General features: G+C 45.6%; 1 protein-coding gene across 1 annotated transcript; it reads right to left on the minus strand.

Moving 5' to 3' along the window:
- Positions 1–337: 337 nt before the first annotated feature.
- Positions 338–12155, minus strand: srms (src-related kinase lacking C-terminal regulatory tyrosine and N-terminal myristylation sites). The gene is made up of 8 exons (XM_086159511.1): positions 11656–12155; positions 9143–9264; positions 7682–7848; positions 4102–4249; positions 3339–3497; positions 2226–2407; positions 1278–1434; positions 338–1184 (listed from the first exon to the last, which is right to left on the minus strand). The coding sequence occupies exons 1-8, from the start codon at positions 12027–12029 to the stop codon at positions 985–987; spliced, it is 1509 nt and encodes a 502-aa protein (XP_086015637.1). The 5' UTR covers positions 12030–12155; the 3' UTR covers positions 338–984.
- Between the last annotated feature and the right edge of the window lie 5860 nt (positions 12156–18015).

The following is an 18015-nucleotide window of genomic DNA, read 5'->3' on the forward strand; positions in this document are numbered from 1 at the left end:
CCATGTTTGGATTTCTGCACTACTCCTATAAAAATTATTAATACAGTTTAAGTAATTTGTAATACTTCCAAATCACCTGCAAGCAGATTAGCACCATTAGCTATGAGCTAACTACTAACTCTGTAGCTTCTTACAGGAAGATGATGCTGAGGGGAACCAGCAGGGGGGCATAGATGGGAAGATGGGAGTGTGTGTGTGTGTTCTGTGTTTTGTATGATTAACCTGCGGCGATGTATAACAGGTGTCCTGTCGAGGAGCTGTTGAGGTGGTTATTTTTTTGGCGGCGCAAAAGGTTAACGCTGTTATAGTAAACATTGCTAGAAAAATAGCAAGACTTAGCATGCTGCCCCCTTTTAGTGGCTTGTTTGATTAGCATTTTGGAGGTCAAAGGAGCGTTTGCGTCACGTGACCCGAACCCTGCTCGCGGCGCTGTGTCCAGTTCTACCATGTGTCCAATCAGGACGTCTCATTATTCCGACAAAGAAAAGAAAAAAAAAGGTTGATCTGAGAGTCATCTTCATGTTAGCATAGCTCGAAGCTAATTTCGCAAAACTAAACAAAAACTAAGCAAGCCCTTCATTATTGCACTTTGTTGTCCGTTTGCGCGGAGTCACGAAAAGGAAATGGCAGGCGTGTCGGACGCTTGTGGCATCGGAGCAGCGTGTTCGCCTGACCACGTCACATGATGCGGCGCTAATAAAATATACCTTTATAAAGAAAAACAAAACAAGTGTATAAAATTAAAAAATCGTTTGGCGCCATTGGAGTGCCGAGGCCGTCAGTCATCACTCCGCTGCCTTCATTTGACGAGCGTCTCCGCCCAGGAAGTCTACGCCCACTTTGTCCTCCTCGGCACCTCCATGTTTGTAGTTCTTAAACCCTGTTCCAGAAGGGGGAGGAACTGGCTCGTCCCCGTAGTGAAGCCGCCAAGAACTTCATTCCAGGGCCCCGCCTCCCCCGTGCACCTCCACCCCCCAAAGCCCCTCAGACCTCGATGGTCTTGAAGTAGATGCGGGCGTAGATGGAGTCCAGCTGGCTGTGCAGGGCGTGGAAGGACGGCCTCTTGGACGGCTCTGCGGTCCAGCAGTCCATCATGATGCGGTAGATGTTCTGCGGGCAGCGGGTGGGACACGGCAGGCGGAACCCCGAGGACAGCAGGTCCAGAACCTCCTTGTTGCTTTTGCCTAAAAGGTGGTCGGGGGTTAAAAAAACACAAAAACATGCTCATTTGCAATTTTCTACCCGATGCAGGCGGCCTTGTGAAAACGGCGGCGTACCTTCGTAGGGCATCTTGCCCCGTGACATCATCTCGTAGAGCAGCACGCCGAACGACCACACGTCCGACTTGACTGAGAACTTCTGGTAAATGGCGGCCTCGGGCGCCGTCCACCTGACGGGGATCTTCGTGCTGCGGCTCGCCGTGTACACGCTGTCCTGCAGGGTGATAAGGGGTTAAAACGGAAATTTGACATCAGAAAGTCGGCCGCCAGTAAATCGCTGGTCTACAGCCAACCTTCTTCACGCTCCAGACCCTCTTCTTCCTCAGCTGCGAACCTAAGATTCATGGTATCTCTTCAGAATAAAAGCACTGGATAAATCCACCTGCTTCGTTTCTCAGCTTTGAATTCTCATAGGCAAGAAAACATAATTGGATTGGATAATCCAACAAGATGATTATAAAATATCGTATAAAATATTTTGCAAATCAGTGTTAATAGCATAAAGAAAATAAGTAAATAAAATTAAATGAAGCCTTGATGAAAACGAAATTCTGAAAGAGTCAAAAATAAAATAAATACATTTCTGAATGAAAAAAAGACACAATCTAAAATTTGAATTTAAATTTTTAAATAAAATAAAAAAGAAATAAGATTTCCAAAATGTGATCTTAACATCAAATTAACCCTTCAGTAGCAAGTAATGAAGTCGACTATTGAGACTTTTCAATGTTAAATTATTTAAGTCTTTCTGCTTGAATAAATTGATTAAAATTAAATATGGTTTTCCATGAAAACGCTTTACTTTTAAAACATTGAACACTTGCTTTTTTGATTTGATTCAAAATATTAGAGCCTTAATAAGTTATTATAGGTTTCCTAATGACATCATTATTATTTTCATACAGCTAATTTAATTTGTCCCATTTATTTTAACATGTATCATGTATGATAATACACACACACACACGCACACGCACACGCACACGCACACACACACACACCTACCTTAATAATCCGAGCCAGTCCAAAGTCGGCCACCTTGCAGACCAGATCGTCTCCCACCAGGATGTTTCGAGCCGCCAGGTCCCTGTGGACGATGTTCCGGTCCTCCAGGTAGGCCATGCCCTCCGCGATCTGGCTGCCCATGTAGATCAGGTGAGCTGACGTCAGCACCTGGCCTTCCGCAGCTGTGCGCGAACACACACACACATACACACAGTCCCAGTCAGCTGACAGCCAATGGGATTTTTATTCTGAAATCAGTGGCTGTGCATGGGGGGGGCTGTGTGATTTTTTTTTTTATCCCTCACACCATGTGGACTGAACCATGTGTGTGTGTGTGCAGGGGTGGCTTTGGCCTTCACAGGGTTAATGTGAGTGAGAGAGTGAGAGAGTGAGACGGCTTGTCTGCGTTTTTAAATCTGAGCGTCGCTGGAAGCAAACCGGAGCAGGTAAACAGAAGAATCAGAAAGAACCTGTGACAGTGGCTAAAATTAACATTGGCGGCACGCCGCGCAACCGGTTTCCCCCCCACCAGGAAGCTAGTCATGCTGCGGCGCTGGCACAAGTACACACACACATACATACACACACACACACACACACACACACAGAGGAATGAGAAACATCTTATCCACGCTTGCGCCGCAAGACTCACCGATTAAAGTCTTTAGGGGGAAACGTCAGAGAGGCATTTTCACCGAGCAGATTAGACCTGAATTTGTGCTGGGTTTAACATCAACGGGCCTCAATCTGTGAGTGTGTGAGTGTGTGTGTGTGTCTGTGTCAATTCCACAGGCAGTTCATGTCAAACCCAGGAGGATCTGGAGATGAACTTGTACTTCTAAACCTCTTTGACGCTCAAAATGCGTCTGCGTTTGGCGACAAGAAGTCGACCCAATCAGGTCAGGTGGCGGTCGCCCCTCAGCACAGCTGACACTGGGGCAGGAGGCGGGGCTTAACCCGGACAGATCAGCTGTCAATCATCTGACCATTCATTTTCTAATTCACAGAGAACCCAGGAAGGAGAACCTGGAGACTCCGGGGTTAAAATCTGGGTTGGAACCACAAATAATACCCTCATGGCCGCCATCTACGTGCGTGTACGTGCGCGCTCACATGCCAGGTAGGACTTGAGGCTTCCTTTGTTCATGAGCTCGGTGACGATGTAGACCGGTTCCCCCCGCGAGCACATGGCTAGCAGCTGGATCAGCTTGGGGTGGTGCAGGTTCTTCAAGGCCTGGACTTCCTTCACAAACTCGTCCTGCTTCGTGTCCTCTAGGGGGCGACACACACACACACACACACACACAAAACCTCCACGTCGTCACACTCGAGGGGGTTGCACCCGGGTTCAGGTATGCTAAGCTAACTCCAGCGGTGCACCTTCTGCGTCGGACCGTGTCCCACCTGAGCAGCCGCTCGAGCTCACGGGTTAGCCTGTAACTTCGTCTTAGCCTGCAGTGCTAACACCGCTAGCAGTGTGCAGCATTCATCCACAAGATAAATGAGACAGTTTCTGTCATAGTACTATGGGATGGATTCAGCGTCCTATGTAGTATTTGAATCATTTGAAAAATATTTAATTTCATCATTTGTTAGTCCTCTCTGAGCCACTCTTGCAACATTGTGTTAAGGCTTCCTTTTGAATAAAAATAAATGAATGAAAGAGACAAAATAGCATCCTTGTAGTTCATACTCGACTTTGAAAAAATCAATATCTGTGTAAAAGAAAAACAACTACGTCTGTGACACCCGACACGTATCTATACAGTTAGCTGGAAGCTAATATTAACGGTGTCGACAGCACAAGATTGACCGGATGTTGGTTAAGCCCCGCCCCCCGTGCATGACAATAAGAAGAATGAGGAGGAAGAACTACCTTGTTTGAGCATCTTGATGGCGACCTTCTTGTTCTCCGTGATCCACTGGGCCTCCCACACCTCCCCGAAGTGGCCCTCACCCAACTTCTTGAGGAGCTTGAACTCCTCCTGCGGCCGTTCCCATGGCTCCATGTCGAAGAGCTCCCGCTGCACACAGATCAGACGGTTAGTCACCATGGGCATCAGCCACGCCCACACCCACACCCACACACACACACACACACACACACACACACACACACACACACACACACACACACACACTCTTCAAATCCAGCTCGACTCATCAGTTTGTCGGTTTCCATCCTCAGCGGCTGCAGGAGGAGCTGAGTCAGCAGAACGCTCCGTGGGAGAACCGAGAACCTGCTTTCGGTGCAGAGTTCTCCCAGGGAGCGTCCAGACGCTTTTTTTCACCCCGCCGGTGTTATTTTGGAACACACACACAAATCGCTGGAGGCCGGAGCTCAAAACACACCCATCGTTGTGCGTCGTTTAAATGAACAAGCTGATCACCCGATCAATTCAATATCAGGATCAACAAGAGTAAACACTGCATGTCCAACATATCTACGTCTAATCAGCATTGATTTAAGCTAAAAAAAAAAAAAAATTGTAAATGTTCACTTTAGATCGATCAGGATGGAAAATTGATGATCAGTAATGGCCAGCGATCAATTTCAAAGCCAATATAGCGAGCTGAGATGTCAATTGGCGGATGCAGGAGTGAACGGATGAATGAAAATGACACAAATTCTGATGTTTAGCATCGTTTGTTTATTGCTTTGAAGTCAAACTACAGACGTTTGTTTGTTTGTTTGATTTGAAAATAATCAAAGGACATGAAAGCAACCTGATGAAATGATTATCGGAATATAAGAAAGGATGGAAAAAAAAAGGTGGAAGATGGCGATGGTCCTACGGGAGCCTGCAGCCAGTGTCAAATTAATGAATAAATATAAATATGATTAAAAATAATAATTTTTACTTTAGTTCAAAGAGACATTACTAAATCAGTGCTGAGAAAAAAAAAGCGATTAAAAAAAGACTCACTCAAAAATCACTTAAATCTCTGTTATTTTCTCCCTGTTCATTCATTAAGAATTAACACTGACCACAGAATGACCTCCTTTCCTCGTGATTTATTTAGTCATTTTAAAAATTCAGAAATTCTTGAACCACTCCATTTTTTTTCCAGCCAATTTTCTTGACCCCCCCCCCCAAAAAATATTTTTAGTGACAGGATCATTTGAAAAATAAATTAAAAAAACACAATTGAAACAATTACGATCTTCTTAAAATCATGAGATTCATTGATTCACAATCAATGAACAAAAAGTTCAGAAGAGCAGGACTTGTAAAATAACATTCCTCTGGTTCGACGCTACACTGCATTTCATTGCTCCGTACTTGTACTTGTACGTGTAATGACAATAAAGTTAAATCTGATCGAATCTAAATTTGACTTCACACTGGTTGTTGCGAAAGAATCTAAAAAAAAGGAAATAGGCTTTCTGACCTTTTTGTGAAAAGATTTGCTTAACTGAGCTGGATACAGAGTCATAAGCGGGATGTGGACGAGGGCGAAAAAAGGGAAATTACAAGATGTTTTGACCAGCAGGCGTCGCCTTCTGGGTCGGGGACCTTCTGGTTCAAACCTCACGGCTCCTCCAGGACCAGCTAACACGTTTCACGGACGCTTGTTTCTCCATGTTAGTTGTTAAAAGAGGTTCGTGTGACCGGTGTTTAATGCTAACGCAGTTTTGTTTATCACATGAGCTGCAGATTCGCAGTTTGGCCACGGTGCTGCTGTGGAGTCTCTTGTCCAACAACCAATCAGAGAAGAGTATTGCTTCGGCTGTCACTGGCTAAATTTAGCTTGCTGAGCAAGACGCTCGGTTTTTAACCAGATATCAGACTCTCTGATGTAAAAATAAGTAAATAATAATAAAAAAAAAAAAAAAATCAGGACTAGCACGGGGGAGCTAGCTTCTGTCGGTGGCCATCTTGAAATGGGAATGACAGGGAAGATTTACATAAATACAATAAAAATGAATAAAAAAAAATAAAATAAAAAAAATCACTCATTACAATGAAAACAAAAGATTTGGCATCCTTGAGATGCTTTTTCTGCATGTGTGTGTTTGCAGGCATCTATGATGTGACTGTGTGCTGCTGTGTGTGCGTGCATGCATGCTTGCACGTGTGTTTAGCTGCTGCAGTGTGTGTGTGTGTCAGGGCTGCAGTGCATGTGTGTGTAGGTACTGCAGTGTGTATGTCTATGCAGCACTTTATGTATTAGCAGGTGTGTATGTGCTTTTTCCCACAATGTGTTTGTGTGCTGAAGTGTGTGTTTATGCTGCAGTGTGTGTGTATCAATGCTGCAGTATATGTCTTCTTTGGCATATGTATGTGTGTGTTTGTTAGTGTGCACGCTGCAGTGTGTCCGGCTCCTCAACGCCTCTCCTGGAAGTGAAGAGAGAAGGAAGAGGAAGAGGAGTCACTGGCCTCAAACCTTCATCCTGCTGAGACACACCTGGGGAGCGGGGTCAGGGTCAGGTGACCCCCCAAAACTTGGTTTTCTAATATGGGGCTGCTTTCAATCTTCCACCTTTATTAACTATTATTATAATTATTACATGGAGATGGGCAAATGTAGCATGTACCGGGAACAACTAGCAGAAGGACAGAGGAACTTTTGTTTCCTGATTCATCCTCTAATCCCTGGGTTTTAGTCCCGGTCCTGATGCATCCTCTCATTTATGATCTGAGGTTTCTATCGCTGACTTGCCTTCTCACCATCCGGGCTGAGGAGGTGGAGATGGGAGCGGCGAGGTCAACAGGCTCGACAAGCTGGTGAGGAAAACCCGCTCGGGGATGGGACTGAGCAATTTCGAATCAATGGCGGCGTGGAGGGTGACGGACAAAGTGGGAGCTCAGCTTGACAGGCCGTCCCAAGCTCTGCGCTACAGATTGCGGCTGGTTCAGCCAATGGCGGTGCAGAACCCGCCGCTTCAGACGCTCCTTTGTACAACAGCACGCATCTGACCGTCCGGAGGTCATCTGTGCAACCACGACCTTGCCACCTCACTCATTACGTTATCTGTCTTTATCCTTGTTGGTGTCGTCGTCCTTTTGATTATCCCTTTATTCATATTTGTATTCATGTTCATTGTTGCACTGCTGCCGATGAGAGAATTTCCCTTATGCTGTTATTATTATAATAATACTAAGTATTATTTTCTTTATCTTTATTTCTGGGTTCCTGTCCCCACCTGCCCTTCTAGTTTCAACCTGGGTTCGAGTCCCAACAATTTGCAAAATTTTGTAAAGTAATTTATTTATGTATACTGTTCTCTTTTTTTTTTTAATTTATTTTTATAATTTTACTCTTGATGTTCCCACTATGATGCTGCTACCCCATGTGCCTCCCAAATAAAAGTTTTTTCTGATTCTGAAACCCATCCTCCGGAGGCGCCCCCTGCTGGCCCGGAGGTCAACGGCAGCCCCGCTCCCGACCGAGTGGGATGATTTTTCACGTAGCGAAGCCGGTCCCACGGCGGGTGGGTGGTGGACACGTACCTGCTGAGCACAGGGCTCCATCAGCAGAACGCCGAGGCTCCGCCCGTTCTTCTGGTAGTACGAGATGAGCTCGCCCAGGGTGGCGAAGGAGATCTTGTCGGAGATGAAGTAGGCGCCGATGGAGGAGCGCTGGATCCGGAAATGGAACACCTTCCCCTCGCTGCGAGCTGCGCATGCACACACGCGCACCCACACACACACACACATGCACACACACACAAACGCACATAGTTATCTTAGAACGTTCTGGTCGGGGGGCACCAACGGTTACTGTTACCATGGTGATTTCATAATTGTCATTTCAATGACAATCTTAGGGTTAAACAACTCCCAGTCAATCATTCATAATCTGCACCCCTTATCTGGAGCCAATCACAGCAGTCACCCGAGCGAGGGGCGGGGCTTAACCCGGATGGGTCGCCTGTCAATCATCCAACCGCTCACCCTCTAATTCACGCTTATGGACAATAAGAGACTTCAATTAACCTGCTGACGGTTTTCAGGACTGTGGGAGGAAGATGGAGAACCTGGAAAGAACCCAGGCAGGAAAACATCGAGAGCCTGGGCACGTGCACACACACACACACACACGCACGCATGCACACATGCACGCACACACACACACACACCCTGGGACTGGAGGACCTTGACAGGAGGGAGCAGAGGAAGGACAAGCTAATGGAGGCTGAGTCTGAGGCTCCTTCACTCCTTCACCCCTTCACTCCTGCTGCACTCCTCTATTCTCCCTTCACTCCCGATCCTCCTCTCCCCGATGGTCCTTAAACACCCCACCGGATGGAGGTGAAAAGGAGTGTGAGATGTTCAGTTTGGCTTAAATTAAAAAAACAAAGCCAAGATGAAGAAAAGGATGAAATAGAAGAAGAGGAAAAACAATGAAATGAAAGAGAAATTGAACTGAATTAACTGAAGTGAATTACTTAAAACAGTCAAAACATGACATTTGTTAATAAAGTGGTAATGAGACCCAGACCCCTGATGCTGAGGGTCAAATTAAACAACTAAATATCCATGTTTAGTTGTTCAGAAGATGCCTGGATGTTCTCAGAACCGCCTGGTGGAACCCTGGGGCACCGCGGTCCTTCCCGGGAGGAACACATTTTAGGACTCCTTTGGGAAGAGCGGTGGGTGTGGCCTCTCATCAGGCCACGCCCTCTGAGGATGGACGTCCAACATGGACTCCAAACATGGACATCCACATAGACACCAAACATGAACGCCAAACGTGGACATACGACATGGACGCCCAACATGGACACCGATGTTTAATTGCCAGTGTGCAGTTTTACCACCCACCACAAGGGGGACGATCTGTCCTTTTGCATGTGATCAAGTGAGTCACCCGTTCACAAAATGCCCCTCGTGTGTGTGTGTGTGTGTGTGTGTGTGTGTGTGTGTGCTTGCCCGTGTAAGGAGCGCTGGAGGTCAGAGGTCACCACTCACCGGAGATTGTGTACTCGTCACTGTGACTCTCGCTGATCCGCACCAGGAAGGAGCCATCTTTGTTTTGGGAAGCCAGCAGCAGCTTCTCCGCCTTCACCCGGTTTATGTTGCCGTAGTACCACCTGCAAACACACACATACACACACACACCCATTTCAGTAGCGATACAGTGACTTTGGAGTGATGTGATGTCCGCCCAGAAACACGCCCATATTTACTCTGTCAGCTAGGCGTTCCACTGAGCTCAAGTTTCACTTGAAACTGGCGCAGTAGCCGTTGCCATGAAGGTCGGACACGAAACCCGTTTCCGTCGACCTTCACTTCCACCTCGGGAAGGCGTTCCTGTATTCATGTTCATCACGCTCCTTGTATAAACTATTCACTTTTGTTTTTGAAGAAAGCTCAAGCGCGACATGGTTATGATGACCTCATGCTGCACAACCTGTGCCTTCGTGCCAGGACCTCACAAAAGACCACGATGTTCACTTTCCATTGAACCCTTTGGAGGCTGGAACAGTGCAGAGGGTCTACGTTGAATAAAATTCACAAGATTTATGTCGTGAATGGAAATCCAGCATTCAGAACCACGCGGTGGCTTTTTGTGGTGCGTTTAGGAACACGGGATATTTGGGCATATGACAGTAAGATGAGCCATGAAGAGGGTGTGTGACAGCCCTGTTAGGGGCGCTTTTTCCCCGCTCAAAGTCCTCAGGTGGGTCATATCACCAGTGGGTCACATGACGAACTGAACGGGTAGAACTGACTCACCAACCGACTCACTGATTCACATTCCTAATCTTTGACGAATTGAACGGGTCAAACTGATTCACTAACTGACTCACTGATTCACATTCCTTATCTTTGACGAATTGAACGGGTCAAACTGATTCACCAACCGACTCACTGATTCACATTCCTAATCTTTGACAAATTGAACGGGTCAAACTGATTCACCAACCGACTCACTGATTCACATCCCTAATCTTTGACAAATTGAACGGGTCAAACTGATTCACCAACCGACTCACTGATTCACATCCCTAATCTTTGACGAATTGAACGGGTCAAACTGATTCACTAACTGACTCACTGATTCACATTCCCAATCTTTGATGAACTGAACGGGTCAAACTGACTCATCAACCAACTCACTGATTCCAATTCCAAATCTTTGACGAACTTCACTGATTCCCATTCCTGATCTTTGACGAACTGAACTAGTCTAACTGAGTCACCGACTGACACACTGATTCGCATTCCCAATCTCTGACGAACCAAAAGGGTCAAACTGACTCACCAACCGACTCACTGATTCACATTCCCAATTTTTGGCTCTTCTACGAGCTGACTGCAATTTACCGACTCACCGACCGACCAGCTGACACCGTCCACTGAACCAGCTCACTCACTGACTAACTTACCAACTGGCTCACTGATTAATTGTAATGTATTACTCGTATTATTTTGCTGTTTCGAGCTTCTAAAGCTTTTCAGACACATTAAAGATGTGATGATTCTAATATTTCATCTTCATATCACTTCGTTTTGGAATCATGTCTTTGCCATTTTCTTGTTTAAATAACCTTTTGTTGCTTACTTTCTCTCTCTCAAAAAAAAAACCAAAACTCTCACTGATTCACTGTCCACTAGTGGCGCTCAACTGACTGAGCTGAACCGGCCTAATGACTCTCTGATCAAACAGCCAAGACACACTCACGACTCCCTCTTTAGTAACTGACTCAATCAACTGCCCGACTCACACACTCGAACTCTGGGTTAATCTGGAATCCAAAAATATGACAATTTTATTTTCGTTCAATAACTTTCCATATTTTTTTAAATTCTGCATATTGATTCAAAACTACATAAAACTATGACTATTTGGAGAAAAAAACAGGATCATTTCTTTTAATCCACGAAAGTAATTTGATAATATCAATGACAGTTCATGTGGCAGGTTATTCAAATGATTGAATTTCAAATATTTGGGAATCAAATTAGATATGATCACTGATGATAATCTCATTCGTCATCCCGCCGTTTTCCAGTAATGCGATTATGAAACCAAAAGTGAAATAATTCAACCCATAACAGATAATTGGAGAATGGAAATCTGAAATAGTGAGCTGGAATCTTGAAACGATCATATGTCTAAATCCGAAGAATGAAATGAGATGATCATTGATGATCATCTCATGAATTGGAAGCGGATTAAAACGGATTAAAATATAAATTAAAGCAATTCCTTTGTTCTTTACACATACATTTCACTTTTTAAATTGCTCATCAGTACCAGTAACTTGTATCAGCGTGTGTTCATAGTTGTTTACTGTGCACTTTATTATTTTTTTGCAGATGTTTGTGGAGAAACTGACACTAAATCCGGAAATTGATACCCAACGGACCAATCACACGCTCCTAATCCCAATTAATATCACTCATTTTTTAATTTATATTTTTTTTCTCCCCCCCACCGCTAATAATCACGATAATCCCCGGTCGCCGGGACTCACTTGTGCTTGGCGAACTCGTCCTGCAGCAGCGCCACGTAGTTGGCCGGTATGAGACCGGAGTCGGGGCTCCCGGTGAGCCGCTTGGCGAGCACGTAGTCGCCCCGCTTCTCGATCACCGACAGCTTGTCGCCCTCCCGCACCGTCAGCTCGTCGTCGCTTCGGGCCTCGAAGTCGAACAGCGCCTCGTAGAGCTGCGCCGGCCGCTTCCGGGGCGACGGGGCGCGGAGGTCGCCGGACACCGTGCGGATCTCGGCGGTCGCCGGGTTGGCGATGACATGGCCGTGGTTCGGCAGGTTCGGGTAGCGGAAGGCGGGCCAGATCCGGTTCCAGAGCCGGTCCAGGCACGGCATGCAGGTGCGGCAGCAGCTCTCCATCCCCCAACCACCCTACCCCCGTCGGCGGCGGTGGCGTCCGGTTCCCCCCAGCGCCGATCTCGGGCTACGTCCGCCGTGTCGTGCCGGCGCTCAAGCCGCTCCCCGGGACGGGCGCATCCCGCCCCGCCGGCGGATCAGCCGGACCGACCGGTTCTCTCTGCTGAGCTCGCGGATCCGAGCGCCGCGCGGGGCGGGAATGCGGAAGCGGGGGCCATCCGAGTCCGGTTCCGGTCGACCAGGTGAGGGGGGTGGAGGGCGGGAGTGCGGGGGAGTAACCGGAGAACCACCGGTGAAACACCGGGGAAGCACCGGGGAAGCACCGGGGAACCGGAGAACCACCGGGGGAAGTTCGGTGCTCAGGGTGGCTCGCGCACCTGCCGCGAGAGGGGGGAGGGGCTTCAGGGAACGCGCGCGCGACCCCTCAGCCCCGCCCACACGGTCACCTTCAGCCCGGCGCGAGGCGTTCACGCTCCGGGTCGGGAATCAGGAAGGACCGGCTTCACGACGGAGGTCGAACTTTTTCGTGAATTTAGTAATTTCCCCGGTAAACGGATCCGACTTCAAAAGAGTTTCGAGTGTCGATTTCTTTTGACCTAGTTAAGATTACTTTGTCATAAAAAAAATAAAAAATAAAAATAAATAAATAAATTCATGACGTCATCAAGCTTTGTTGATTTGATTTTCAAAAATGAATCATTTTCAGGCTGAAAACTTTAAAAAAAAATTACATCTGTAACTTTTAATTTCAATTTTCTGTCTTTATTATTGTCGAATAAAATATTTTTAAAATGCAATTTGATTCATGTACTCGTTTCACCTGAACTGGCCTCACTTCCGTTCCGGCCTTAGAAGTAAACTCATAAAAGAGATTGAGAAATAAAAACATAAAGATAAAACTAATCTCCAACACACAATAACCAATCTAAAGGATTAGTCATTATTGCTTAGTCGTGCTGGGTTTAAGTAAAGCTAGTTAATATTAACACTCGATAATACTCATTATCTATATTGGGACGGAGTCCCGCGTGTCACTTCCTGTTCTGAGGTGAGGGGTCCGAGCCAATGAGTCAATAAAAATGATAACATAAATAAAAACAATAAAATAAACAAAACCAAACATCTAATAAACAATTACTAATACACAGCCAAAATCCAGAAAATGAAAATGGACTATAGAAAATAGATGAAAAATTGATACAAAAGTGAATCAAAATGATGAGAAAAAAACAACACGAAAGACGAAAAAATTGTTTCCAAATTCTGCAAAAATGTACATTTCAAGAATATTAAAATTAAAATGGTTGGAAAATTATGTACAGATTGATAAATAAATTGAATTAAAATGTTTCTTTCTTGAAAGATAAAGAAAACCTATAAATGTTAATGTGTCAGGGTGCGAGGCAGACAACAGGGGGCGCCGCGGTTATGATAGCACACAGTTTTATTAGTATATTTAGCTCGTTGACTTACAGCTCAGGAGGAAACAAACAAACAAACAAACAGAAACAAACAAAAAGCTCACGATCGTTTTAAAGTCCTGAAACAGAAGCTCCGCCCCTCCGAGGACCGGGACAAACAAACAAACAAACAAACAGTTTTTCTCTCCTCCGTTTCACAGGAAATATCACGTTTTTTTGTTTTTGTTTTAATCTTCACTTTTTTTTTCTCTTTTTTTTGTCCAACGGGGGGAGAGAATCCACAGTCACTGAGAAGGAGGTCAAAGGTAAAATTGGAGAATCAACACAATAAATAGAAAAGTCCTAAAGGTCACATGGTATCAAAGAGCGGGAAACGGGCCGCCGTTCGCCGGCTTTACAAAAAAAGTGACTTTTTTTTTCTTTTTTTTACTCTTTTTTTTTTTTACACTCGTCTTCCTGAGGTTTGAGTTTCATCTTTTTTTTTTCTTTCTTTTCCGGTTTTTGCTAAATATACTAATAGACTAGGAGACCCGGCGCCGCGGGTCGTCATGGCTTTTCATTCGCTGAGGAATCGGCTCCGCCATTGCTCACGCCGGCGGGGGGGGTTAAGCCCCGCCCACCCCGCCTACCTCGCCGCAGTGATTTTGCGTGCGGGTGGAGCTAGCCAAGAGGTCAAAAATCAGCCCCAACCCGCCTCCACCCGGACAATCGTTTTTTTTTTCGCTCGGCGATACTTTGACGCGACAAAAGGTCCGCAGCTAGCCGTTAGCCGCTAGCTTTCCAGCAGGGGCGGGGGTTGGGTTGGGGGATCCGGATGCTAACGAGACGCGACCGCTAACAAAAAAAAAAAAGAAAGGACGGAGGGGGATTTTTCTGCGCCGAGTGTCCCGTTGGACTTTCAGGGCCGGAGCCGGGATCCCGATCAGAACCAAATAAGAATTCCCTTCAGAGTGTAAGGAGGAGGTCCGGGAGCAGATGGTGGAGGTCCAGGAGCGGGAGGGCGAGATGAAGAACCAGGAGAAAAAAATCTGTACATGTAAACATCAGACTTCCACTGAGTGAAACCACGAGCGTAGAACCGGGAGAACCGAGGGTTCCGAAGCAGGCTGAAGGTCAGAGAACCGAGGGTTCTGAAGCACCACCAAGGGGAGAAGATAAAGGGTTCTGAAGCAGGCGGAAGGAGGGAGAACCAGGAGAACCAAGGGTTCAAATGTTGGCTGAAGGTTAGAACCAAGGGTTTCGAGAAAGCCCTCCCCCCGAGTCAAGAGGCCATTGTGTTTTCTGCCATAAGAGGAGGTTCTGAAGTGTCCTGATATCCCGTCGTGGACGTTCTATTCAGATTATTCCAAGTAGTGCCAGAAGGGGGCGCTGTCTTCCCTCCCAGATGTCAACAATCCAACTTTAATCAACCTGCATTTGTTCCCTTCAGCATTCTTTTTTTTAATTTACAATTTTTTTTTTCAGCAAATAGAGTCCTCCAAGCGACTCTAGAGGTCAGAGGTTGAACTTCATCTTGGAACAAAACTCCTTGTTTGGATTCAAACCTCACGGACCTCCAACGGCGTCCATGTTTGTAGTTTTTGACGCAAAGGGGGTCCCGTTGCTGGAATATCGCACAGAATATATTCTCAAAAATTAAAAATAAAAACTCGATTCACAGGACAAATTCATCAACGAAAGCAGGAAAATCAGATAGTAATAACACAAATATTGATCAGCTGAGTCGGGGCGTCGCTTTTTATGGCTGAAAATGCAAATTCCACCTTTTCTGAAGATTGTCATTTGCCCCGTACTCGCTTTTTAAATTGTTTTTGAATTTTCTTCTGATTTATTCACTCTGAGCCGGGCTCCACAGGAAACACCAAAGGTCTCCGCTCTTCACCTGAAAGCAGGATAAAGGTAGTCTTGGTTTCTTTTTTTTTTAGTTTTTTGTCCTCGGCTGTTTGGAGCCGGTTGGAGGTCCCGGAAGTCATATAAAGGAGAATTTAAAAATAAAAACACACACTAAAAGAAAAAGAAAGAATGTTTTCAAAATGACGCAGTTGCATAAAGATCCCGCGCTTCGCCCTCTATTACTTCCTCTTTGATTAGAAAACAAGGTCGTAGAGTCTCGCTCAGAAGGTTCGGGGGTCGATTGACAGGACGTGAAGTGACCTCCATTAAACTCTCGGCCCTGATTGGGCGGTGAGGGGGTTTCCGGGGGTCATGTGACCTTAGTCACATGACGTTCATGCGTGTTCCACCGCAGGAGGGATTTAATCCACTTGGAGAGTGGGGGGGGGGGCTTCGTGGGGGGGTTTTAATCAAAAAAACTCAAAAAATTAATTTGGAATTAATTACATACTTCGTCCTGGAATGAAAATTCACATTTAGATTTTTTTTTTTATATGATTGTTTTAGTTCATTATCAAGTCAAAAATAAAGATTAGACAGACGTCTGGTGAGGGTGGGCTGGGACAGGCGAGGGTACGGAGGACCAGAGACGTCTAAATCAACAAAAAAATACTTCCCAGATGCTGAAATTAATTAACATCAGTTTATATAATAATTAAATAAAGGTTTGTCCCTCTGAGCCTCCATAAATTAAAACCCATCTCATGTTCTACGCCTGCTGTTAGCTGCTAATTTAGCGCTTAATTCCATCCCGAACTAAGAGTCAGTTCTCTGTTTTGTCCGAAGCAGGCGGTCGACGGCATCACCATGGAAACCGTTTTCTGTCGAATCCACGTCTTTTTTTTCTTTTTCTTCAACTAGGGGTTAAACATTTTAATGTTTCTGGAAAGGGAACTACCAAGAGTCCCTTTTTTTTTTTTTTTTACAGTCCACAGGGTTATGCTCTTCATTTGATCAGCTGATTAATAATCCGATTTTTCAGGAGGAAGAAATGGAAATAAATCTGCTCTTAAAAATGTCATGAATATTCAATATGGAGAAACTCAGACTGACTTTTTCAAAATCTGCTCCATACGGAAGATCAATGAGGCCACACATTTGAATGTTTCATACACTCAGGTTCCAAAAAAAAAATCATTTTCTTTTGCTTGAGTCGAAGTAGGACGACTAATTTGTTCCCATGACGCACCATTTTGTGCACACAAGATTAAAAAAAGATTTTTATAATTCATTTTCTGCCTGGACATCTGCTGTGACTTAATTCTTTTTTTTTTAAATGTCTATTTTTCTCAGTTTAATGTAGATTTAAACAAAATATTGTAAAAAGATTCAAACCTGACAAGAGCTTCGTAATTTAATTTTTCTCATTATTTCATTCACAGAGAAATGTTTGACGTGTTTGATCTTCCGTAGCTGAGGACGAGGGGTCGGACCGCCGCGAAGAAGAGGATGATTATCGACTGCGTTGCGATAAGAAAAAGAAACGGCTAACACCGACTCGTCGCTCACCAGTTGGGTCGGTCACCGCAAACAACCCCCTCCCCCAAACGTCGGTTTGCTGCGTGTGCAAAAAAGAAGAGCAAACGACGGGCGATTAATAATAGGATTAATATTCAGATCAATTAAGTGATTGGTTAGTTGATCGACGACTCGATTGGTGATTTGGCTTCGAGCCGAAGCCTTGGCGGCGGGAAGCAGGGGATGCCCTGGAGTTTTCACAATAAAAGCCTGGTCGGGGCGCCGCGACGCGTTGGAGGCCTCCGAATCTGCACGCTCGGATAGAATGAACAAGAAAATAAAAAGATAATTTTTTTTTTTTTTTTTTGTGACAAAGAGGAGGAGGAAGTTTCGGGTCGGGCCTGACAGGAGGGATGGATGGATGGAGGGATGGATGGAGGACGGAGAGAGGCGCATGGCGGAGACAGGGAGAAGGAATGAGAGAGAAGGAGGAATGAAAGACATGAGAGAGGGATGAACGGGTGAAAGAATGGAGGATGAAGGGATGATGGAGGGATGAACGGGTGAAAGAATCGAGGATGAAGGGATGATGGAGGGATGAACGGGTGAAAGAATGGAGGAGGGAGGAACCCAGAGGAGCGAAGGGATGAGTTAATAATGGTGCAATAGCAGGAGTGAGAGAGGGATGAGCGGATGAAAGAATGAAGCAAGTATGAAGGGATGATGGAGGGATAGAAGCAATGAGGGAGGGATGAAGGAGAGATGAGGGGATGAAGGGAATTAAAGAGAGATGAAGGGATGAAGGAGGGATGAAGAGAATGAGAGAGGGATGCGGGAATTAAAGAGAGATGAAGGGAATGAAGGAGGGATGAGGGAATGAAGGAAAGATGAAGAGAAATAGAGAAGAATGAGGGGAATGAGAGGGATGAGGGGATGGAGGAGGGATGAATGAGGGATGAAGGGATGAAGAGAATGAGAGCTGGATGAGGGAATGAGGGAGGGATGAGGGGAATCAGAGAGGGATTAAGAGAAACAGAGGGATGAGGAAATGAAGGAGAGATGAAGGGATGACAAGAAGGGGAGAGGGATGAGGGAATAAAGGAGGGATGAAGAGAAATAGAGAGGGATGAGGGGAATGAGAGGGATGAAGGGATAAAGGAGGGATGAAGGGAATAAAAAGTGATGAGGGGATGAAGGAGGAAAGAAGGATGACAGGA

This window comes from Fistularia commersonii, chromosome 14, assembly GCF_037954325.1.
Source record: "Fistularia commersonii isolate RoL2024-O1a breed Wild chromosome 14, RoL_Fcom_v1.0, whole genome shotgun sequence".
Lineage (NCBI taxonomy): Eukaryota > Metazoa > Chordata > Actinopteri > Syngnathiformes > Fistulariidae > Fistularia > Fistularia commersonii.

Coding starts and splice junctions, on each gene's coding strand:
- srms (XM_086159511.1), bottom strand. CDS start 12,029: ATGGAGAGCTGCTGCCGCACCTGCATGCCGTGCCTGGACCGGCTCTGG. Junction 1,435..2,225: donor GACTGGCTCGGATTATTAAG/GTAGGTGTGTGT, acceptor ATCACCCTGCAG/GACAGCGTGTACACGGCGAG. Junction 1,185..1,277: donor GGGCAAGATGCCCTACGAAG/GTACGCCGCCGT, acceptor ACCACCTTTTAG/GCAAAAGCAACAAGGAGGTT.